The 26016-nt window shown below is 34.5% G+C and overlaps 1 protein-coding gene and 1 long non-coding RNA gene across 3 annotated transcripts in view; both read right to left on the reverse strand.

Moving 5' to 3' along the window:
* Positions 1 to 1830: 1830 nt before the first annotated feature.
* On the reverse strand, positions 1831 to 5737 carry LOC123563819 (uncharacterized). The gene is made up of 4 exons (XR_008369784.1): positions 3557 to 5737; positions 3185 to 3301; positions 2595 to 2731; positions 1831 to 1968 (listed from the first exon to the last, which is right to left on the reverse strand). It is a non-coding gene; the product is annotated as an uncharacterized LOC123563819 (long non-coding RNA).
* Positions 5738 to 18056: 12319 nt separating this feature from the next.
* Positions 18057 to 26016, reverse strand: part of LOC123563814 (von Willebrand factor A domain-containing protein 5A-like) — a 61527-nt gene continuing 53567 nt past the window's right edge. For both annotated transcript variants that reach the window (XM_045356853.2, XM_045356852.2), the window contains one exon: positions 18057 to 25052. In XM_045356853.2, the coding sequence (XP_045212788.2) occupies positions 24873 to 25052 (180 nt within the window). In that variant the 3' untranslated portion in view covers positions 18057 to 24872. The remainder of the gene's footprint in view (positions 25053 to 26016) is intronic.

Genomic DNA, 26016 nt, shown 5'->3' on the forward strand with positions numbered 1-26016 from the left:
TCTAAGTTAAAAACTTAAAGGGACATAAGTCTGTCAAAATTCAAATCAGAGTTATGGGAATTTGTGTCTCCTGGTGTAGACTTTGATAGTAAGTAACTATTTTGAGTTTCAAGTCAAAAGCTTTAACAGTAACAGAGATTTGACTTCTAACAAAAAATTCTAAATTAAAAAGGGGCAAGATTCTGTCAAAATTCAAACCAGAGTTATGGATATTGTTCCTCCTGGTGTAGACTTTAATGATAAATAAGTATTTTAAATTTCAAGTCAAAAGCTTTGATAGTAACAGAGATATTTGACTTTATCAAAAACTTTAACCAAAAATTCTAAGTTGAAAAGAGGCATAATTCTGTCAAAATTTAAACCAGAGTTTTGGGAATTGTGTCTCTTGGTGCATACTTTGAATGTATATAACTATTTTAAGTTTCAAGTCAATAGCTTTGGTAGTAACAGAGATATTTGACTTTATCAATATTTTTTTTAAAAATTCTAAGTTAAAAAGGAGCATAATTCTGTCAAAATTCAAATCAGAGTTATGGGGATTGTTTCTTCTGGTGTAGACTTTGATAGTAAATAACTTTTTTAAGTTTCAAGTCAATAGCTTTGGTAGTAACAGAGATATTTGACTTTATTAAAAACTTTAAACAACGGCGACGCGACGGACAGTTCAAATTTGAACACTATTAAAATATTTAAAATTTCAATTCTGAAACTGATTGTTGATACTGACTCTTGCTGGATATTTAAATGAGCATAAAGATATATTACCGTTTAAATCATTAGCAAAAAATTCAAAAAACGAGCATGCCTCGGACATAAGCATGCATTTTATCTCTAGAGAATGGAAAACTACATATTACAAATGCAGGATTTCTCAAGTGTCTTTAAAACCATACAAACAAAACGAACAATGGCTTTGTGTAAATTTGCAAAGGTTAAACCATTGTCGTCTGTATTTGTCGAACGATGTCAACATCATCGCTTTAACACATGCCGTCTAATATGTTTGATGGAATAATACTAAATTAAAGAAAGGGCAAATCTCCAAAAACATTCGAGTTGGACAACTCCAGAAAAAAAATGCGCTTGTATAATTGAAGTTGGTGATGTTTACTAAACATTTCACTTGAACTTGAGAGGAGTCGAGCACAGAATGTTACGCTGCAGTTGTGATATTTTTACAGGCCATAAAAAGAGCCAAAAATCGTTCATCAAAATTTTGATAATATACACATATCCACTTTATCTTTATTTCCTTTGAACTGACTACACTATGTTCTTATATAGCTGTAATGTTTCAAAGTCCGAAAATGGCAATGTTTTTTTTAAAAGAATCGGACATAAAACTCCAGACAAAATGTACAAGTGCACTTCACGTTGATGATGTACACAAAGTTTCATTTTTATTTAAGAAAAGCTGTAGGAGTTGAGCACAGAAAAAAATATGACTGACGGACGAACAGACATACGGAATGACGGACGGAAAGTTTAAACTCTATGTAACTATGTCTCGCGAGTGTTTGACGCCGTTGATAAAACTGATCCTAACCAGTACTTAAGCATATAAGACCGAAGTCAATTTTGTCTCTCACCATTATATGAATCGGCGACTCCAGACAACCGGTCAAATGCTCAACCATGATAACCACGTTACTTTGCCATTTGTGTAAACACATGTAGTTCACGAATATATGTGGCAAACATATACAATATGTATTTGCGAGAAGAACTGATTGCCACAATACCATGTTTTTGGAACTATTTTTAAACAGCTGCAGACAGCGCAATTCTAACATATCATACATATGATCTAATATTTCTCTTTACCTGAACAAAGTCTTCGTCCGAGGGGGTTTCTCCGTTGGTTGTGTACGAGGTGTGAAACAGCTGTCTACTATCAACAAGACGGGACAAATACAGAAGAAAGGTCCGCCAAGGCTTTGATTCCACTATAACCATGCACTATCTTGCCTGTCGAAAAGTGATGAAAAATAATTTCTTACATTTACAATTTTTTATTGCACTATATGAAATGAAAGAATATGACACTATTAACCCCAAGAGCAAGTTCATAAATTGCCAAAAAGTTCATAAATTGCCAAAAGTTCATAAACTGCCAAAAGGTGCACATACAGAGCACGCGCTTCAGTTGTTGTTTTTGTTATTTCCGCAAAAAACGGCTTATCAATTTAAATTGCCTTTGATTTGTACGTTAAACAATCCAATGTAAGTGTATATAACGTTGACAAATAAGTTTCAATATATATCTTATTAAAGGTTACTCTAGCCTTAAGTCTTTCGCTACCTGAGTCGTCTAATATAAAAGAGCATGTGTCGTCTAAAAATAAAGTTCTTGTCACAAAACCAGTTGTCTATACCAACAGTAGCTTTCGGTGTGCTTGTCACATTTATGTTGTTTCAAATACATCGACAGAATTCAGTTCTCTAACCCTGGGTTTCAAACCAGTACAGATTAGCTCTTCAACAATCACATGCTTAGGTCAGCTACAAAAAGTGTATCTGTCACCCATTTATACAAACTGTGACTACAACTCGCGTCGCATAAATCATAATTTTTGAGTAATTTAGTAGCTTACCTTGTTGATAACGGCTGATTACGATGGATACGCAGGGGTTCGATAGGGTTTCAATGCACATCTGGTGACCGGCTTCGTTAGGGCACCAGCAAGGAAGTTCTACTGCCACTATTGTTCAATCAACTAACAGTTTCTTCCTATTGATACAATAAAGTAAATAGCCACATTGTTTGTTTTTTCTTTGGTTTCTCACCAGTACTTATTTACATCAAATCAACGTATGGAAAGCTGGGCATTTTTTCAACTTTCTTAAATATGAAAAGACACTTTTTCCTGTTTACTCTTTACTGAATAAAATTTAAAGTTCGTATAAATATGTTACAATTTGTAAAACCGCGTCTGAAATTCACATAGCGGTGATCACGAATTCGAACCCCGTCTCAAGATAATATTGTCGCAAACCTTTGTCTGATTTAGACCACATCACTACAATGAGTCAAATAAAGTGGTGTTGACATAAAATTACACTAATAATGAAAATCTTCGAATTTATACATCTACCAGTTAATGCAGTGTAACCACATTGAATTTCTGTCATTCCCTATACTGACTTGTATCCAAAATGCGTGACAGATACAGTAAGTCCTTACGTGTATTATCCAAGAAATTGCTTCTCGTAGGATATTTTGAGTATTTCTTTCACCAAAACCAGGGTCCACATTCCTACGCCATTGGAATACTCCAATTGGAAAATTGACCTTTGCTTCCTAAATGTTAAAAGTTATGCTCTGCTGACTGAATACTGGTAGACAATCATTATACAATTAACAATAATCAGGTTTAAAATAAAAAAAAAAAATGAATTAAAACTATGTAAATTAAAACAATGTAGACCTACATAATAACTAGAATTTATCCAATTTATAGAAAATATATTGAAATGAAAATGAATGTGTGTAATTTGGCTGAAAACTACACTATTAATATAAAGCTAGCAAAAGATGTACAGACAAATTATATACCTCAGTGCGTCCGAGAAGAACCAATGTGCGTCGTCCGCTAAACAATTGTCGCATCTACAGCATGACATTTTAACGCGTGTCTGTACAGTCAACATCAGCTGCGCTATCTTCACCATCCATTAGACCATTGTGTCATCTACAATGTGACATCTTTACACCTGCTTGTATTCAACTTGAAAATTCTGCAAAGAGATTCATTCAAAATAGCATATAACATAAAAAGCAACATACGCACCTGTTCGTGATAAACAGTAACCCAAATTTTGTCTGGTATGCATCTTCAATATCCGTCTGCGTCTTCATTCTTCGCATACCCAATATTCTAGTAGAAAAAAACAATGAAAAAAATGAATAAAAAGCAGAAATAAAACAATGGCGCACGCTTCCCAGTCCAATCTGTCGTCTGCACATGATGCCTATTCGTCTGCATATATCTTGATATGTGTTTCCGGGTATCTAAAATTTGCTGGACAAGTAAAGAAATCATAACACAGTGTAATATTGAAATTAATCTAATAATTTTCTACAGTATACAAAGCGAGTAATAATACATTGGTAACGGCAGAAAGAAAAACACCATGACGAAGAACCCAATACAACAAACAAAACGCACAAAATACCCGTTTTCAACAAAACAATACAACCATCAAGAACAAAACCGAGAAGACCACACTGAAACCACCACAGACACCTCCATAAACCCAAAAACACCACAACAAACACAACGACAAACAACACCACAAAAACAACCAAGTAGTCACTGTAAACAAATCTCTGACAAAACAGCCAACACTAAACATACAGTATTACGAAGCGAAAATATACAAGACAGATTAGGTGCTCTCTAAGTGCATTCACTTATTTTGCTTTTGTTTCAATTTTGCCTGACATTCATTTTCAGGTCTTAGCAAGGCTTAGATTATTTAAAGCTAAGCCTGTAGCACTTTATCGACAGCTGGATTTCTTTCTTTGCCGGAGACTTGAATGTCGGTCATCAGTTTATACCATTGCCTAGATGAAGAGGTACGTTTCCATGGTAACTCTGTTGGGTGTATAGATAGAGAAATGCATGTGTAAGAACACAACGAAACATATACTAGTATAATCTTAGTACTACATTTATACAAATTACGCATCAAAGAAAAAGTAAATATACACACCCTTTGCTGTATAACTTAGTGCAGCTGAACGTCGGTCATCCATTTATACCATTGCATTGACGTGGACATGCGTTTCCGTGCTAAACCTGTTGTGTGTATAAGATACAGACAGGCATGTGTAAAAACAGAAACAAACATATTAACATAATGTTGCCAAAAGGAAGAAAAAGTAAACATACACACCATACATGTTTCACCTCCTGTAAAACTTTGTGTATCTGAACGTCTGCGGTCCGTCTATATCATTGCCTTTATGTATTTATACGTTTCCGTGGTAACCCTGTTGAATGCATAAGATACAGAAAGACATGTGTAAAGACAGAAACAAATGCATTATAGTGTTACAAGGAATCAAAAGTAAACATGCATACCATGTATTCACCAAAATATGCTGTATAACTTTGTAGATCCAGATTTCCTGGATGTATGTTTCCATGGTAACCCTGTTGAGTGTATAGATGTAAAAATGCATGTGTAAGAACAGAAATAAACATATCTACAGTGTGGCAACAAGAAATGAAACGTAAATATACTCACTTTTTGTACTCCAGAATCTGCCGTACAACTTTGTAGATCTGAATGTCTGTTTTCCATGTGCACCACTGCCTAGATGTAGAGGTACGTCTCCATGGTAAACCTATTGAGTTTACTGATACCGAAATGTATGTGTATAAACAGAAACAAACATATCACAGTGAAAAGAACGGAAAAGTAAATATACACACCCTACATGCCCCAACATCTGCTGTATAACTGTACATCTGGACGTCAAATACTTTTTGAGCTACATGTGTAACAAGGTGAAATTGTGCAGTTTTGACACTTTCAGGGAGGATAACTCTAACAAGAGCTGTTCGTAAGACAGCGCGCTCCACTATTCGGGGATTTGACAGTAAAATTAATATATGTCTTAATAAGAGACCTCTACTTTAAAAGGAAGGTACACCAAAGGGAATAATTCCATCAAATACACAAATTTGAGTTATAAGAATTGTTAAAACACATGCAGATGATGATGATAAAGATATATTTTGAGTTTCAAGTCATTATCTTATATAGCACCAAAGTTATGCCCAGAAAACGAAATTCGTAAAAAAAAAAAATGAGTATAAAAGGGGCATAATTCAGTCAAAAATACAAATCAGAGTTATGGGGATTGTTTCCACACATGCAGATGATGATGATAAAGATAAATTTTAAGTTTCAAGTATTTATCTTATATTGCATTAAAGTAATATCCAGAAACCTAAGATTGCACAACAGTTTAAGTATAAAATGGGCATAATTCTGTCAAAAACATAATTAGAGTTATGGTGTATGTATAGCCACACATGCAGATGATTATAAACAAACACGTTTAATTTCAAGTCATTATCTTTTAAAGTACAAAAGATATGTCATAAACAAAGCTTTCGGAAAAAAAAATTAAAATGAAAATAATTCAAAGTATAAATCCTTGGTGACCTTGACCTTGGGTATAATGGGCTCAGCCCCTACACATACTTTGTTTGTATCCTAGACAATGTTTATGTGAACTTACGGTATGATATAAGGTAACAAAGATATGACAGAAAAGCAAAGTTTGCCGAAAAGCTTTAACCTTAAAAATAACCGAAGTATAACACCTTGGTGACCTTGACCTTGGGTATAATGGACTCAGTTCCTACACATACTTTTTTGTATACTGGACAATGTTTATGTGAAGTTACAGTAAGATATAAGCAATAGTTACAAAGATATGGCAGAAAAACAAAGGTTGGCGAAAAACTTTAACCTTAAAAATAACCTAAGTATAACAGCTTGGTGACATTAACCTTGGGTATAATGGGCTCAGCCCATACACATGCATTGTTTGTATACTGGTCAATGTTTATATGAAGTTACAGTAAAATACAAGCAATAGCAACAAAGATATGACAGAAAAACAAAGGTTGCCGAAAAACTTGAACGCCGGGGCGAGTAGTATAGCCCCCTATTCTCCGAAAAGTGAAGCTAAAAATAGTGGGCGGAGCCAGACGGAAAATACGAGGTGCGCAAGTTCATATGATAAAGACTAATGCAAGGTTTCATCTATCTATATCAAAAACTTTTTTGAGCTAGGCATGTCACAAGGTGAAAATATGCATTTTTTACTATTTCAGGGGCCATAACTATAACAATAGGGGACGGAGCCAGAAGAATAGGAGGTGTGCAAGTTCATATCATGATAAAGACTCATGCAACGTTTCATCAATTTATATCAAATACTTTTTTTCGCCCCATGGTTACAATTTGAACAATCTTGGTAGAGAACTACACGGTAATGCTACCTATCGAATATCAATCGCCTAGGTCTTGTAATTTCAGACAAGAAGATCTTTAAAGTTTTTTTCCCATACAAGTCTATGTAAAACTTGGGACCCCCGAGGCGGGGCCTCTTCACCCCAGGGACATAATTTGAACAACCGTCATAGAGGACTATTAGATGATGTCACATGCCAAAAATCAAGGCTCTACACCTTGCGGTTTTGGAAAAGAAGATTTTTAAAGTTTTTTCTTTCGGTTGACATGGCAACCATAGTTCTGCATGGAATTCAAATCTTTGAACAATTTTGAAAGGGGGGCACCCAAGGATAATTCCTGTGAAGTTTAGTATGATTTTGCCGTTTGGTTTTCAAGAAGAAGATTTTTTTAGAAAATGTTGACGGACACACGACACACAACGGACGACTGACAACGGACGACGGACATTGAGCAGTCACAAAAGCTCACCATGAACCTTTAGCTCAGGTGAGCTAAAAACATGATTGTGTTAAACTTGAATATCTCACTTGCCATAAAACTGTTTAATAAAACATGTTTTCATGACAACCACTTTTATTAGACAAATGACTCAAAATCAATGAAGGCAATCCATGAACAATATTACAGAATCGGTTTCCATAATAACACTGTTGACTGAAAAAGGCATGTGTAAGAACAGAAGCAAATATAAATCAGTTTGCCTTAAAAAATCCAGACAAAAAAATGGGGAAATACATACATTTAATATTCCATATTTGAAAACCACATTCACCCGTGATCTGTTTCTTTGATCTTGAACTTTGTCACTTGAACACAACCTACATAGCAAGAGAACAGAAAACATAATGTTGCTCTGCCTAAATATATCTTCTTCTTTTTTTTGTTTTCGGTTTAACGCCATTTTTCAACAGTATACCAGTGTTCCTGGATTCTGATCAGTGCAAACCTGTTCTCCGCAAGTAACTGCCAACTTGCCTACAAGAATCAGAGGTGGAAAACGAATGATTTTAGACACCATGTCTTGAAATCATCAAAATTTGAAATCGTCACGGAGAACATACGCCCCCGTCACGACCCCGCGATCTGTAAACCTACGCTCTCCCTATCAAGCTAAGCGTGCGGGTTTCTCATTTTGTATTTAAAACTATTCTAAAGTATTTACTTCCATGGCAACGCCTCGACAACCAAAAGTAATACTAAAAATCAAATATAGGTCAAATATTAATTCAGCTGAACGTCGATCATCCATTTTATATCATTATCTAGATTTTCGTTTTCATAGTAACCTTACTAAGGGTATGAAATACAGAAAGGGGTGTGTAAGAACAGAAACAAATATTTATCGTAGTGTTGCCTTTAGAAATTTTAAACACATAAAGCAAGGCAACATACGAACCTTTTTACGTTACAGTAGAAATTTGAAAATGCGTGGTCCCATCTATGATCTTATATACAACACCTTATCTCTGCCACTAAGACGCAACCTAAAAAGCAACAATACTTTGTTAAACATAAATGTCTCAACTGCAATTAAAACTATCAAAGTTATTTTAAAACACTTGTTTTCATTGGAACAACACTTATACAAAAGGCTTGACAATCAGTAGAAAGACTCACAGGCTATGTAGATCAATCGAGAACAACCAAACTTACAAAAAAATAAATTCAGGACTGACCGTTTTCACATGCAGGATAAGAAAACCCTCAAGATTTGACCAAGATATTTTTGTTATTTGTCAAAATACGATGTGAAAGCTTCAATCAGTTAGTAATAAGGAAGTTTCAAATAAACATTTTCTTCGAATTAAAATATTTGCATTTTGATGATAGACAGGGGTTGGGGCAGGAAGTTATACCATGCGTCCCCAAAAACACTTTTTTATGGGTGCAAGGTTGTTTGCGCGATCAACAATGTTCCCATTAAAAAAACACATTTGTACTAAGCATAATTTGGCTGTTTCCATAGTTATCGTTCATTTCTGAAAATACGAACCTGTACACGCGAAAATTCCATCATATCTACGTCAGTCTGAGCATAATCATGGTCTCTTTCCCGATAATTTTCACTCTGAGTCAATCAATTAAAACTATGAAAATTCTGATGTATTATTCTTTTTTATCATTCCGCAGAACTGAGAAAGCAGTAGCATTAGCTATTTCTCTAGAAATAGTTTCCATTGTTTACAGCACAGTCGAATTTGCACGATTTTTATCACAGGTAAAAACATGTGGTGAACACAAAATGAATAACTAATAAATATAACGGAAGAAAAGAGAAAAAGAAGAACGACTGAAACAGAAAGAAAATAGAGAAAAAATTAGAGGAAGAAAAAATGTACATACCATTTTAGACGTGTCAGTTTGAATATCCTCGCTGGCGCCAACAGTAACAATATGTAGTCGTGAAAATCACATGCTAAGTGAACTGAACATAGGCATTGCCCCGGGGAAAACGCGTTGATTGATTTACAAAGGATGAGTGAATTGTGTAAGACTGTGTCAAACATGTTTTGTACGAGTTCATTTGACTTACCGGGTCGTTGCACCGCAACGCTGTGCTGTGTAACAATTTGAGCCGCGCTATGGGAAAACCAACATAGTGGCTTTGCGACCAGCATGGATCCAGACCAGCCTGTGCATCCGCGCAGACTGGTCATGATCCATGCTGTTTGCTGATGGTTTCTCTAATTACTATAGTCTTTGAAAGCAAACAGCATGGATCCAGACCAGACTGCGCGGATGCGCGCAGTCTGGTCAGGATCCATGCTGTTCGCTGATGGTTTCTCTAATTACTATAGTCTTTGAAAGCGAACAGCATGGATACTGACCAGACTGCGCGGATTCGCATGCTGGTCTGGATCCATGCTGGTTGCAAACCCACTATGTTGGTTTTCTCATGGCGCGGCTCATTTATGCCTTCCCCATTTACCAAGCTGATTTTCTCACGTTACATCATTTATGGAGAAAGTTATTACAAGTGCCGATTAAACTTGATGATGATATACTATGGCCAGTGGCTGTCCATCAGTCACAGTTGCTGTACCTCATATGGCAATAACTTTAACTGTGCCGGTGTAATAAAGTATTTCGACCCCCATAGAATAACGACCTCCGGTCATTATTCTATAGAAAATGTGACTCCTTTCCTGTAAAATATTGACTCCCCTTATAAAAAACTGACTCCCTTTGAAAACTCTATAGAATAACGACACCGCGGTCATTATTCTATAGAAAAACTGACCCCCTCCAAGTAAAATACTGACTCCCTAAAGATGACTCCCTTCGAATCTCATAGAATAACGACCCCGTTTATTATTCTATAGAAAACGTGACTCCTTCCCTGTAAAATACTCACTGCCGAAATTACTACATTCGAACTCTCATACAATATCGATTCCCGGACATTATTCTATTTAAAAAAGTTACTCTTTCCGTGTAAAACACCGGCTCCTAAAAGACTTTCGACGATAGTATCTATTAAAAAGTGATCCCCACCAAACCTAACGGACAATTTTACTAGATCTACAACTCTAATACCCACCATTGCCAATAGTTAACATTTTGATTGTACTACTACTACTGGTGCCGCTACTTCTATTGCTATTACTACATGTACTTCTTCTTCTTCTACTACTACTACTACTACTACTACTTCTACTACTATTACTACAACTGCTACTACTGATACTACTACACCTGCTTCCACTAATACGTCTTGTACATCTACCTCTTCTTCTCCTGCTGCTGTTGCTGCTGTCACTTATTCCTCTGCTGTTGCTGCTGCTTCTGCAACTGCCACTACCACTGCCACTACTACTACTACTACTACTACTGCTACTACTACTTTCTATTGTTGCCGCTACCGTACTTTACTGCCACTCCTAAGTATTGCAATTTCTATTAATACTAAGTTCTATGCTAGCAGTTTCTTGTGCAGTTTTCTTCTGAAGAATTACTTCATACCGAAGTTTGCAGGGATTATTGACACTGGTGTGTTTTGCGAACGTATTATGAATTGTTATTTTCTTGAAAAAAATATTTACACCAAGATACAGCGTCTAGAAATAGAATCCCTTTTCCTGTTGCGGAATGCTCTGATTTCTATGTCAAGTGATGGTATCTGGGGCTAATGGTCAAACGGAAGGACGGACGGACGGACAAGGGCAAATCTATATGCCCCCCTCCCCCGAGTGGGGGCATAAAATGCAGCAATTAGGCCTTAGATACATGAGTTATCACTGAATTTGACCAAATGACCGGGGGTCGTTTTTTATGGGAGTCAATATTCTTTGTGAGGTTCAGTTTACTTCACGTGGGGGAGTCATAGTACTATGATCTGGAGGTCATAATACTATGACCGGGGGTCACTTTTTCTATAGAAAAATGACCGGGGGTCATTATTCTATGGGGGTCGAAATACTTCATTACACCGGCACCTTTCTTCAATATTTAAAAATCCCAATTCATTAAAATCAACAGATCGTAAAGATGTCCTGCAATTAACATTATTAGCGAATCTTAAAACTTTGTTTTGTGCAACCTGCAGTTTACTCGTTGCTTACTAATTCCATTGCACCAAGATGCACATGCGTAGTCAAAATGACATTGAATAAGAGAATTGTACAGAGTAACGCGCATTAATTTACCCGGAAGCTACTCTGCCTGTACAATAATTACTTTGTCTACAATATTATTAACAACAGAATTTCCATACAAATCATTATCAAGTACAGACCAAAGATATTTAACTGAGTTTTGGGCCTTGATATTTTGATTATTGCACGTGACAGTGAATTCTGGTATCTTGAGAAGCCTTTGTTTGGAATCAAACAGAATACATTCAGTTTTGCCCAGGCGAAGGGAGAGTTTATTGTCAATCGACCACTCACTATAATTTTCCAGCTCTTTACCCAGTACTTCACTGATAATTTTGTGGTCTTTATGGGGAAAGAGAATGGCACTGTCATCTGCATATTGTATAAGTTTACATTTGGATCTTATACTCATATCATTAACATAAAGAAGTAGAAGGGGCACCGAGTATACCACCCTGTGGCACCCCGCACACTATATCTCTAAATTCAGATGTAGCATTGTTAATATGTACAGACTGACTTCTGCTATAGAAGTATGAGTGCAACCATTCCACTGAGTCAACGACCATGTTCTGTAATTTCTAACACATCTTTATAATGGAATGATCTAATGTATCAAAAGCTTCCTGTAGACAGAGCATTATCATTCCAGTAGGCCTAATATCAATTTATTTTATTAGTTTATACATGCAGGGTCGTAGTAGGGAAACTTTCTGTACGTTTTTAACTCATTTTTGTAAAAATACACTGAAAGAGGGTAACAGTAACATGACCAGTACACCCCTGGCAAATTGTTAGTAGTTCCCTGTCTTGACGTAGGGGCTCAATATGGTACCAAGAAGCATCTACCAGCAGGGGCTAGTCTAGTTCATAAAGCGTAGTGATTTGGCCCATTCCAGGACAAAATCCTGACAGTTTTGTTTATGTACCTCATTATCGTGTATCTGCATTTTCAAAATGAACTATCATTAATTACGAAACGAAAGTTATCAGGGTTAAATGTTTCTGAACGAACATCTTTCCAAAAATTATTTCTGCATGTCTTAAACCCGTTGACAGCGGCAAATTATTATTTATAAACAAAACGTACCTGGATTTCCATTTACCGTTTTCAAACCTAAAGGTTTACGCTTATCCTCCTTTTTCTCTGCCATAACTTATGATTATTAATTTGAACTCAAGGCATTCGTACCGGAAGTTTTTATCCAGTGAAATTATGACGAATAAAGATATTCGTCATCACCATCCACGTTATATATCAAGATACGGTTTGATTAATATAACATGTTAACGTATGCCCATTAGCTAAATTCCTACAAAAACATATAAAACAGAGATAAACAAAGATCAAGCATCTTAAAGGTGTGTTTAAGCATATTTGTCTACTGTTACATGGTCCACGCGAGGGGTTCTGCAGAGACCGGAATATTGATAGATGGATAGATATAAAACATATAAGTAATTTAAAACATTATAAGATTTACATTGAAATACTAGTATTTATGACAAGGTTGAATAAGACAATTACAAATCAAAGTATTGCAAGTACAAAAAGGCTGGCACCTGAAATTGACGAATCAAGGGTGAGTTTGCGACGTCTGAAACATAGTAGATTTTCCATATCAAACAATGGGCAGGTAGGGTACTGCTGAGAGGAATGATCTTAATACACTTGAGAGAGGTAGTGTTAGGATATTACATACTACGTATTGTGACAAAACAGATTGGCCAACACAATTAGTGAGACAAAACAAGTACATCACACCTGGGAATCTTAAAAACAAGGATTTATCCCATATAACTTCTTTTTTTTATTTCAATATTTAGGCTCATACATAATGAACAGCAAAGCATCACAGTAAAGAAAAAACATTACAAACAATATCAATGGCGGTAACATATGTATGTTTAGTGCAGCGATATATTAGGAAACGGCAGCCTAATTTATTATACACTATATAATTATTTGTTACATGGATCATAAATGTATGTATTGTTTCTGAAGACAATTTAGATTATTTACCAAAATTAAAATTTATTTGTTTACTATTGTAGCTTTCCAAAGGCTTTACAGTTTCCTTCATGTTGATTATTAATGAAAACTAGCTAGTATTAGGGAAACGCCAGATTATCTTCTGTTTAAATGGTTTCTAAGATTATGATTCATGTAACCAAGAACATTCATTCAAAAGATACATGTATACAAATACTTTTCAGTACATCACAAATTTACCATTACAATGATTCATGTTACCAAGGACATTGCTATAAAAGATACATCTAGACAAATAGTTTTTAGTACATAACAAATTTACCATTACAATACAATGTACTAACAAAACAATAAAATAATTCTATTTCAGCGTAAATGTATCAGACAATGAAATAGTATTCCAGCATATACGTATCAAACAATAGGGTACTTTTCACAATATATAACAATTATACAGTTTGCCTTAAACATTTATAGTTTTCATTATCTTATTCATAAATAAACTTAAGTTCCTAAGATCTTTATAGTTATCATTTGATAGTAATGATTCAAATTTTATGATATTTGGTCGTTGGTAATACTTCTTGTCTATATATTTCTTTCTTATATCATTAAAGTGTGAACATACTAATACATAATGTAATTCATCACCAATATCATTACAGAATAAACATTTTCTTTCGTTTGAAGGTGTTCCTCTCCATTGGTAAACGATGGTTTCTTGTTAAAAATGACATCATTCTTTTACATAAATATGTAGGTAAAGTATTGATATACGTGCTTCGTTTATATACAGTTTTATAGAGCTTATACATATTTGTATTTGATGTTCTTTCTATTTCCGCATACCATGTTTGTATGAAAATATCTCTTAGTTTTTGAAAACATGATTTAATTAACCACTTGGGATTTGAAAAACTTTGACTATACCATATTCCTGAGTATCCTGATGTACAAAGTATATTTTTGATATTCTCAATCCATTTGGATTTAGTTTCTTTAGACGCATGTAATTCATAAATCAACTGATAAATTTTAGATGATACCTTTTGTTGGGCTACATCACCAGTGTTTTCTACAAGTTTTGTCCAAAAAGCTACAATTCTATTCTTTATATCTACAGAAACTGGAGTGATGCCTAATTCACCATAGATTATATAGGATGGTGTCGACCTTTTTAAACTGAAAACGTACTTATAGAATTTTAATGGAACTCTTTCTATAACATCAATATTACCAAAGCCCCAGATTTCACTTCCATATAAAAGTATTGGTTTTACTGTTTTTTTCAAAAAGATCTATCTGCATGTCAAAAGGTAGTGATAAAGTTGTAATCTTCCTCAAAAGACAGAATTATGCTTTGTTTGCCTGTTCGGCAATATGTTTATTGGCTTGTAAAAAAAGCTCCGCTCCTGCAAAAATATATACCAAGATATTTATAATTATCGACTATTTCTACAGTATCATTTCCAATTTTAAATTGTAGATTTCTTGGCTGTCTTCCTTTGCTAAAGATTACAATTTTTGTTTTATCAACATTTATTGAAAGTTTCCATTATCACAATATATTTTGAAACAATCTTATGCATGTTGTATATCCTCTTTATTATCACTAAAAACATAAGAGTATGTATGGTTGTGTGCATGATAAACATATCCACAAAACATGGACAAAGGAAAACGAACAATTGCATGAACTCAGTCGGGCATCGCCTTGCAACAGTCAGTGGCAAACACACCACTGAACACGCAGTTATATGTATAGAAAACTATCTTAAAGACAGTAACATTGTTTACACTGTGAAAGTTGAAAGGGTTACAAGACTCAGAAAATGGAAAATATTGTAAAGCAATACAAACTCTCCTACTGGGCGGGAGTATTGCAACGAAAATAGGAATTATAAAGAACAATAACAAGAAGCAAAGGAATTAAAAAGGAAAAAGTAGCATGGAATGTAAAGTTTAAATATTTTTTAAACTACGTTCCCAAATCAAGCCTCTGTTTATGTAACTCTCAGCTTTTACTCCTGAACTTTGATAATGATTTTGCACATTTTACATAGGTAAATAAGTTCCATATTAAGGCTTTTAATTTTATGTGAAAAACTAATCGATGTTACTCATAATCATTGCATACTTGGAGCGGCCTTCTGCGCATGCCCGAAAGTGATTATCAATTGTAGCGCACGGCAAAAATATGCATATTTTTACATGTCCGCATGCATTTAGTGTACAATATGCTTAAAGTATTGACTAAAGGTTAGGGTTAGTATCACCATGGTTACAAAAAATATACATTTAAGATATTTTCATTCAAATTTAGTTAATCCGGTATGTACCGGAGTCTGTAATTTATACCGGCGCTCCAAGTCTGCATTGAGTCACAGTCAAAACTAATAACCTGTACGAAATTAGGACCTGTATTATACCTGTAAAACGTCTGTAAAAGACCTGTATTTTGAAATTACAGCTGTAAAATACCTGTAAGTGGAAAATGACCAGAAATACAATTGAAAACATGCAGGGTTTTTTAATACAGCCATAAAATAACAGTTGTAAAATGATAATGTCTCAAATTTACAGCTGTAACTTTTTTGGAGGGAAACATGAGTATTATGTCAGCCATCTTTAATGCATTTTGACGGGATATAACAGAAATTCACAGTGACACCACATCCTCTAATATATTGCAATTATTACCGTTAAGGAATAAATACAAGTGTCGGTAAAAAAGCTATACATAGCTTGTGTTAATTTGTTGAAATCTCTCCGACAACAAATAAGTTTTGATTTGATTTGTTTGATTAAATAATATTGTTGTAAAATGACATGTGTAAGTACATACATTAACTATTTACACTGCATTTGAAGCTGATAATTACAAGACTGTCATAAAATTATGTTTTCATGACAAATGAAGTTTTATAAACAAGATCTGATGCATAGTTTCTGATTAATATTCTATCCTACTCTTTCATATAGTTCTTTACGTACTAGATCATTTATTTTGCCAATTTTATAGTAGATGCTACCCTTTCTAGAGAAGTATAATTAATCCTAAATTTTTTATACCCATGCTTTCGTCCCTTAAAATAATGCAAATTTTCAACACATGTAACATTTCTGCAGCTGTAACTTTTTCATTTTACAGCTGGATCACATTTGCATAATTCGAACTGTTTTACCGTCGATCGTTTTACAGTTGTAAACTGACATATACAGCCGTAAAATCAGTGTTGTTATATAAAATCTACAGGTGTAAATTTGAAATAATCATGACTTTTTTTTAACAAGAATACAGCTCTTTTACAGCTGTAAAATTTGTACATGAAAGCAGCATGCTGTCCAAAAAGATGTTAAACATAACTACATCAGGTTAGAAAAGTACTGCCGTCAATACACCACATGAATTTATACAGTTAGAGCCATAAAAAGAGTTTATTAAAACAATCAAAACAATTTTAGTTTCTTATATATTTAATAGTAGTTTATCAGCATACGTTTGCTGAAAATACGATTCAACAAGAAATTAGTATATATTATGTCCCTAACAAAATATGTGACAGTCACGTTTTAAACAAAGGCATTATGACCTTTGATATAAATAACTTTACAGTCAAACTCGCTTTATACGAACTCATCCGGACCTAAGAAATATGTTCGTATCAAACGAAATTCGTATTAATGAATGTATGAGCAGATAATTTGTCCAAACAATTTTGGCAGTATCACCGGTATCATCGGTGAATAGATTTCGATATTATGTTACATGAAAATAGTTAATAGTTTTAAACTGATTAAGTTAATTCGTTCAGATAACATTGAAAATACTCAAGAAAAGTCATACTTAAACAGGTAAAACTGTATTAATTTAAATTTTAATGTGCGGTCGAGGTCAAGAGCGCCAAATTATATCCACCGCCAACATTGAAGCTTGTACTATATAACAAACATTCTAAGAGGTATAAAAGTTCGTATATTTTGTAAGAATCAACCTACCTGTATCGACACTAGAACGTCAATAATGTGTTTAAAATTATTTACACTTCTTCAAATTTTGACCTGTCAACTGATTAAATTGTTTTATATTGACATGATACACAAAGGACCGAGTGTTTGTTTGTGAATAAGTGTGAACTACTCCATTGTCCAATTCCCACGCGGCACAAGCTTGACCATATTATTATTTTCAACACATTTTATAACGGCCCGACTTCTAAAATTAATTCGTATCAAAAGATGGAAAAGTATAATATTTAAGCTTATTGGGACTTCCACAATGTGTTCGTATCTACCGATTATTCGTATCAAGCGAGTTCGCTATTACCGAAATAAATTTACAAAGAAAAAAGAAGGACTCGGCCGGGGAATTCGGACTTTGTTCGTTTAATCCGAAAATTCGTACCAAGCAAGTTCGTATTAAGTGGACTCGACTGTATATTGATATTTTAAATATAAGTAACAAACTCAACATTTATCTATACTTTAATATCTCATATCCCCGAAATTATATTGGCACATTAAACAGGTTTGAACAAAATTGCAAATTGTGATTGTGAATTGAATACAATAGTAATAAACTATTATCATACCAAAGCGTACACACTAATAGATAAGCGTGTCAAAATTGCATAATTTTGTGTCTCTGTCTTGGCTGTACTAATTTTATTACAAATCATTTGGTATTAGTCTTACACTGTGTAAATGCTTGGCTAACCAAAATTCATAATAAAGGACCAGTTGCATTACCTAATTAGTTGTGGGATAAGTTAACTGTACTTAAGTCTTAAAAAAGTAAAATCTGTATGTTGCCTATAATGCCCCTTTCAGTCACTTCTATGCTGAATTGTGATTCTTTTTCAACTGTCTTGATTTTGTAAGACTTGAACGTCGACTGAAATAAATACTTCAGTCATTGGTACATAACATTTTATTGCTTATACATTCAATCATAAATTGTCGCAAACTTTAACCACAAACGTTACCTTCATTAGCTAAATTATTTGGAAGTGAAACGAAAGTGAAAACTTTATATTTGCTATGAGAATTTCATCTCTGCGTTACGTTAATATATCTTTGATAGTTTAGTGTAGATAATAATATCAATTATTTCGCAAACAGTTTAGATATTTCAACATAATATAGGACTCAAAATATTGTTCCAATGTCACGTTTTTATCTGTGTTGTGTGTAAACAGTATTTCAGTTATGTAACGGCGGGCAGTTAACCTAACCAGTTTCCTGGATTCTGTACCAGTACAAACCTGTTCTCCGCAAGTAACTGTCAACTTCTCCACATGAATCAGAGGCGGAGGACGAATGATTTCAGATACAATGTCTTTCTTCAAATCGTCATGAAGAACATACCCCCGCCCGGGAATCGAACGTACGACTCCCCCCACCCCGCCCCACCCACCTATTGAGCTAAGCGGGTGGGCTGGACCTGGGTTGTGCGCCCTGTAAGCCGAAGTTGTAAACAACTGGTGCTAGTTTTATGAAAATTTCCCAGCAGATAAGAAAATATGGAGCTGACATGATGGACGGACGGGAGTTAAAGACAGTCGGACGGTCTAATGGCTCCACTATTTCGTATCTGTTGTATAAAAACTTGACGTTGGATACAGTAAAACGCCGCTTGCTACAGCATAAATGGCTGCCGATTTGCTAATTCAGTTTTTACAGTGCACCAACACAGTACAGGCTATAAGCGCCATAACAGGACTAAAAACTGGCCTCACATCTCATTTACATTAAGATAAAATATAACGTATGGAATTAACATTTTAAACCTGCTGTAATAAGTACTAATCACGGAGATAGAGCAAAACAAGGTGTTCAGACCGTATTAGTAGTCTTTAACAATCATGTAATTATAAGACAGTTGTTCCAATTCTTTTTATACACAAGCTGTCCCAGAACCACATGGGACGCATAGAATTCATAATGTACAAGTCTTTTTTCATAAATTTTCTACATTTACACTGCTCGGAACCATGGAAAAGTATTTTGCTCACTCTTTTGTGATCTCGACCCAAATACGTTTTACTGTACAATAAAACAAATGAACATCCACTCATAAGATATTCTCCGATAAACATTTAAACAAAAGGGCCATGGTGGTCCTATACCGCTCCCTGCAGTTAAGTTGCTTGCTTGAACAGTTAAAAGTTTCTACATAATAAATATAGGCAGGAAATGTGTATGTCTGTTTTTTTCTTTTGGTTTGCTTTTTTGGGGTGGGGGCAGGGGTTGATATTGGGGAAATGATGCTATATGACAGTATCAAACATGAAGATTTTTAAAGTTTTCACTACAGAAATAAGGGGTAAAAAGACCACACCTACTGATGAAACAGAATGATATAATTTCTACAATCTTCGTAAAGGGTCACTCAAGAAACATTTGGGTAATATTATTTTCAAATTGGGCCTGCTGTTTCTTACAAGACTATTTTTAAAATTTCCAATATATACACTCAGGAAAAAGAGGTCACGCCCCTGGAGGTCATGTTTTTGACGAAACAAAATAATCTGAACAATCTTGGTACAGGGTTACACAAGGAGCATTTGTATGAAATTATTTCAAAATCAGGCAAGCAGTTTCATACAAAAATATTTATTACGTTTTCGCTATATACATATAAGAAAGTAGCCTTACACCCTTGTGGCCATGCTTTTTTGCAAATCTTAACAATTAAATAATCTTGGTAAATGGTCACAAAAGGACCATTTGTGTGAAACTATTTAAAAATCTTACCAGCAGTTTCATACAAGATGTTTAAACTTTCCACTATATAAATACAGGGAAAATAGACCACGCCATGATTACACAAGGACTACTTGTAAGAATTTATTTCAAAATCAGACCTGCAGTTTCATAAGAGAAGATTTTTAAAGTTTCAACTACTTACATGTAGGGAAAAGAGATGACGTCCCATTTCGACCATGTTTTTTGGCGAATCGTGATAATTTGAACAATCCTAGCAGAGGGTTACATAAGAACCATTTGTGCGAAATTATTACAGAATCGGGCCAGCAGTTTCATACAAGAAGATCTTTAAAGTTTCCACTATAAACACATACGGAAAAGTGACCACGTCCTCTGGACGAACTGTAATAACTTGAAAACAACCTTGACAGAGGGTTACATAAGAACCGTTTGTGTGAAATTATTTTGAAATCGGACCAGTTGGTTTAAGAGGAAATGTTGTTAGAAGATGTTTCTATGTGCAACCAAGCGGAACCGTCTGAACAATTTTGAAAGATGACCACCAAAGGAACATGAAGGCCAAGTTTCATCAACTTCCACCAAATGGTTTCTTTGAAGGAAAGTGTGGACGGACGGACGGACAATGGACGATGAGCAATCACAATAGCTCACCCTGAGCAGAAAGTGCTCAGGTAAGTTTTAAACCAAAACAAATAAATATTACTGAAAGAAAAGATAAGCATGGTTGTGAAGTTTCATTACAATTTGAAAAATGTTTAGAAACTTCGATCATAAACTATATTGCATGGTTAAATGAATGCATAAAATGTACTATTACCAATGCTACACTATACATACTATATTATATATAAGCATGAAAATAGCAAAATGTAACTAGAGCTATCACTAAAGGTGATGAATGTACCCCCCGCATGCACTGACACAGTACATTGCAATTTGACGCACACAACATTGCATAGTTATGTGGACTGTATGTATACAGTATAGTAACAAAAAACAAAGTCCCATAACTATGCAGAATATTTATCTAAAAGAATGTAACGTGTACCATGCACAACTAGGGTTGGTACTGATCACTTGTGTGAAGTTTCATTAAATTGTGTGTAAGGGTTTGGTAGATTAGGCACGCACAAGATTGCATATGCAGACTATATGTACATAGTATGGTAACAAGAAACAAAGTCCCATAACTCTGCAATTTTTGTCGCTGAAAGAACCTAACATGCCCCATGCACAACTACTGTTGTTACTGATCACTTGTGTGAAGTTTCATTAAATTGTGTCAAGGGGATGAGGAGAGATGGTGCGCACAAGATTGTGTCTATGTATATAGTATAGTAACAAAAAAACAAAGTCCCATAACTCTGCAATTTTTTTTCTAAAAGAACCTAACATGCCCGATGCACAACTACTGTTGGTACTGATCACTTGTGTGAAGTTTCATTAAATTCTGTCAAGGGGATAAGGAGAGATGGTGCGCACAAGATTGCGTCTACGGACAGACGGACAGACGGCCAGACGGACAGACAACCTGAAACCAGTATACCCCCCTTACAACTTTGTTGTCGGGGGGTACAAATATAACAATGAAAGACATTGTAACAATAAAATATAATATCATATAAAACAACATAGATAGGTTAATTGCTAGAATAAAATATTTATTGTGGAACGAAATATTTCTAATATATCCTATGACTTACAAACTAACGCCTCAGTAGCCTTGTGCAGGAACGACTTTTCCTAATGCTGGAGGCCATAGATTCGCTCCCAAGCTATGTCTCACCAAACGCTTGATAAATAGTCACAGTATACCCCCTTGCTAGGTGTTCAGCATTGAAAGGAAAACTGGCTGCTCTCCTCTCACACTCTCAAAGTGAAAGATACAATCAAGAATGAGGTGCCAAGAGTGGTTAATAAAAGTCATAAAAGTTGTAGAACTCGATTCACCACTGACCTCAAATAAATTAGTATAAACTAACTGTTCACTTCCTGCACAATTGTGAAATATAAGGCCTTACCAAGTTTATCGAAATAAATATTTTAAGTACAGGTTTAAAAACGCAATAAAGTTTGCAACACACGCATGTTGCAAAAGTCAATGAAAATTATAGTACATGCACCTTTAATATAAGAGGTGAACAGAAACAAAATTTAAAGAAAAAACAAATATTGGGAGGTGTCAGGTGGGAGTGGGGGAAGGAGTGTGCGCGTAAGAAACTAAACGATTTTTTTTACGGGGGAGGTAATGGGGGTTCAATACATTGAATGGTTAATAGGTTATGTTCGGACACGAAATATGGCGGACAGGCCTTTGAGTTTGTGACCTTACTTTCGGACAAAAGACCTGGTTTATAATCTCTGCACATCGTGTCCTTTCCACCTACCTACATGCCAAGTTTGAATCAATACCTTGCATGGTTATTTAGTTATGCTCCAGACAAAAACATGATAATCTGTTTTGACCTTTTAGCTCATTTTGCGACCTTGACCTCTGACCTATAGAACCGGTTCAAGCGCTCTGCACATCGTCTCATCGTCATCTACCTATATGCTAAGTTTATAGTCAATGCCTCTCATTGTTGTTAAAGTTATGTTCCGGGCGTGAAATATGATAGACGGACAGACAGACGCACATGCCATCACATATTACGTCCGGTTTTTCTTATCAAAACGGGCGTATAAAAATGACAGTACATATATGCTTGAAACGTCACACCTTTTGGTCAATAAAACTTGCACATGTATGTTTGACAGTCTTCTAAAAAGTTTACACAAATGTCAAAAGTTCTATAAAAATAAAACATACAATTCTATAACTATAACATATGAATATACTATAAAACTATGACATTCATACAGTCAGTAATAATGCTGGAAAATATAAAACATTTACAAAACATTTATACCTGAACTGTTCTAGCAATCAAAACTTAATTTAAAATGTTTGTCAAAATTGCAACAAATTAACATAAGAAATGTCAAAAATGTCTTAAACATACGACACATTTGTTGGAATGTCTTTAAGAATTACAACATATAAACAAGAGCTCTCCGTAAGACAGCGCGCTCCACTATTCGGCGAGTTGACAGTAAAATTAATATATGTCTCAATTAGAGACCTCTACTTTAAAAGGAAGATACAAAAAGGGGCATAATTCTGCTAAGAACACAAATTAGAGTTATTGAGGTTGTTAACACACATGCAGGTGATGATGGTAAAGATATATTTTGAGTTTCAAGTCATTAGCTTGTATAGTACCAATGTTATGTCCAGAAAACGATTTTTTTTAAACATTTAAGTATGAAAAGGGCATAATTTGGTCAAAAATACAAATCAGAGTTATGGGGATTATTACCACACATGCAGATGACGATGATACAGATACATTTTAAGTTTCAAGTCTTTATCTTAAATTGTACCAAAGTTATATCCAGAAAGCAAAGATTGCCAAAAAACATTTAAGTATGAAAGGGGCATAATTATGTCAAAAATACAATTAGAGTTATGCAGATTGTAACCACACATGCAGATGATGATTATAAAGAAATATTTTAATTTCAAGTCATTTTAAAGATATGTCTTTAAACAAAGCTTTCGAAAAAATTTAACCTGACAATAATTCCAAATATAACAACAGATAGATATAGGCAATAGTAAAAAAGATATGACAGAAAAACAAAGATTGCCAATGCCGGCGCCGGGGCGAGTAGAATAGCCCCCCTATTCTCCGAATAGTGGAGCTAAATATCGTGCTGTTTATCCTACGAAAATTACAAGGCAGCTCAAATTTCTTAAGCATATTGCAGTGATACTTTGTAACTATGTGATAAGAAATAATTCTGATATAAAATAAATTAAGGGAGACATCTATTTATCTACAACATGCACCTGTTAAAGAAATCTGCTAAATGGCAACAGATATATACATATAGTTTTAAATAAATATAAACAAATAATGAAAATAAACATAAAAAAGACATGAAATTGATGAATATTGGAAAGTATATAATAAATATAAAGAAATAAACGTTAGAAAGTATAAAGTATATGATAAACTAAAATATATCACAACTAGTAGAACTATTTATCCAAAAGCAAACATGTATCAAAAAAATCTTTAAAATATTTTTCACAAATGATCATGGTTTGTAGCTATGAATATGTACACTAGACTCGACAACAAACATAAACAGCCACGGGTCATAACTCCAAAACTGATAAAATGTTAAATGCCAATTTTGAGAGAGTGGTCGGAAGTGGGGCGAGCATGTACAAACATAACAACATTTATATTTCAAAATATTTACAAACATTGCAATGAAATTATTCTATATCTTGATATATTTAACACTTTGGAAGAAACTTCAATGCCAAGATGGTCACATTTATTGCATATCACATCTTACTTTTTTATCACCATTTATCCAAATGTAAAATATTTGCAATACAAAAAGTGACAGAATACAATGATTCAGCAGTTCAAATTATAACTGAAAGTTTACTTGGAACATATTTTTTCTCGAACAGAATCTCCCTTTCAAAGTTTTTTTTTTCATTTTGACCAGAGAGACTGTATCGTCTGTTGTATGATGTCTTCTACTGACAAAATGAGATTCTGTGATGCCAGCCAGGCTAGCGCTTTAGTTTCTATCATCTGCCACTCCTCATGTCGGTGTGAAAACTCTTTCTTTAACCAACCTAGTACAATCACTGTACACACAACACTTGGCACCTGCAAACAAAAAGAACAAGAGTAATGTCAACATTGTATAAAACATGCTCCGTGAGAAATCTTGATAGCACAATATTATACGGTCAAAATTAGAACATAGCTTAAAAAAGCTGTTTGTAAAACATATTTTACCCCTTAAGATGGCCTGTCCAAGGCAAGTGTGTATGTAACTTTGTATGTTATTGCTTTGACCTTTGACTAATATCTCAAAAGATAACAAGGGTCGTCAACTGACAACAGGCAAACATCCTATGAAGACGGTCGGTTCAACCTATCTTTAAAAATCAAGTTGAAACAGTCTTTAGTCTAGGGTTCAGTGACCTTAATCTTTAAATTACTGACCAGAAATTGTGATCATCTATATAGGCAACCATCCTATGAAGTTTAATGACCAAAGGGCAAAGTGATCTTTAGTTATGGAGCGGAAACTGTTTCCAGTCTCAATGTTACTGTAACAACCTTTGATTCACAGACCTCCAAAACAACCGGGTGATCCACTGATCACAGGCAATCATCCTATAAAGTTTGAAGACTGCAGGTCAAAACGTTCATTACTTATTTAGTGGAAACTATTTTCATTCTCACAGGTAAAAAGATCTTGCCCTACAAACCACCAAAACTTCAGGGGTCATCTACTTGCCACAAAAGGCATCAACTACTGACCACACACAATCATCCATTGAAGTTTGAAGAAATATTTTATGTTCTTCTTTCCTTCTTTTTCTTTGATTACAAATCCCTGTACTGAAATTTTTCGGTCAAACAATTTCTTCGTCATTCGCGTTCAAATACCCATTTGAAATCTGTGAGGGAAAACCATTTATTATTATGTATCACTGAATGATACAGGACGATTTTTATTTTCTATCAACTGCTATTGCAATTTCGATATATCTTAATTATGGACAAAAGCTGTCGTAAGATATCAACGCTCGACTATTTAACAGCCTTGTAAGTTGAATGA

The sequence above is a fragment of the Mercenaria mercenaria genome, chromosome 2, assembly GCF_021730395.1.
Source record: "Mercenaria mercenaria strain notata chromosome 2, MADL_Memer_1, whole genome shotgun sequence".
Taxonomy (NCBI): domain Eukaryota; kingdom Metazoa; phylum Mollusca; class Bivalvia; order Venerida; family Veneridae; genus Mercenaria; species Mercenaria mercenaria.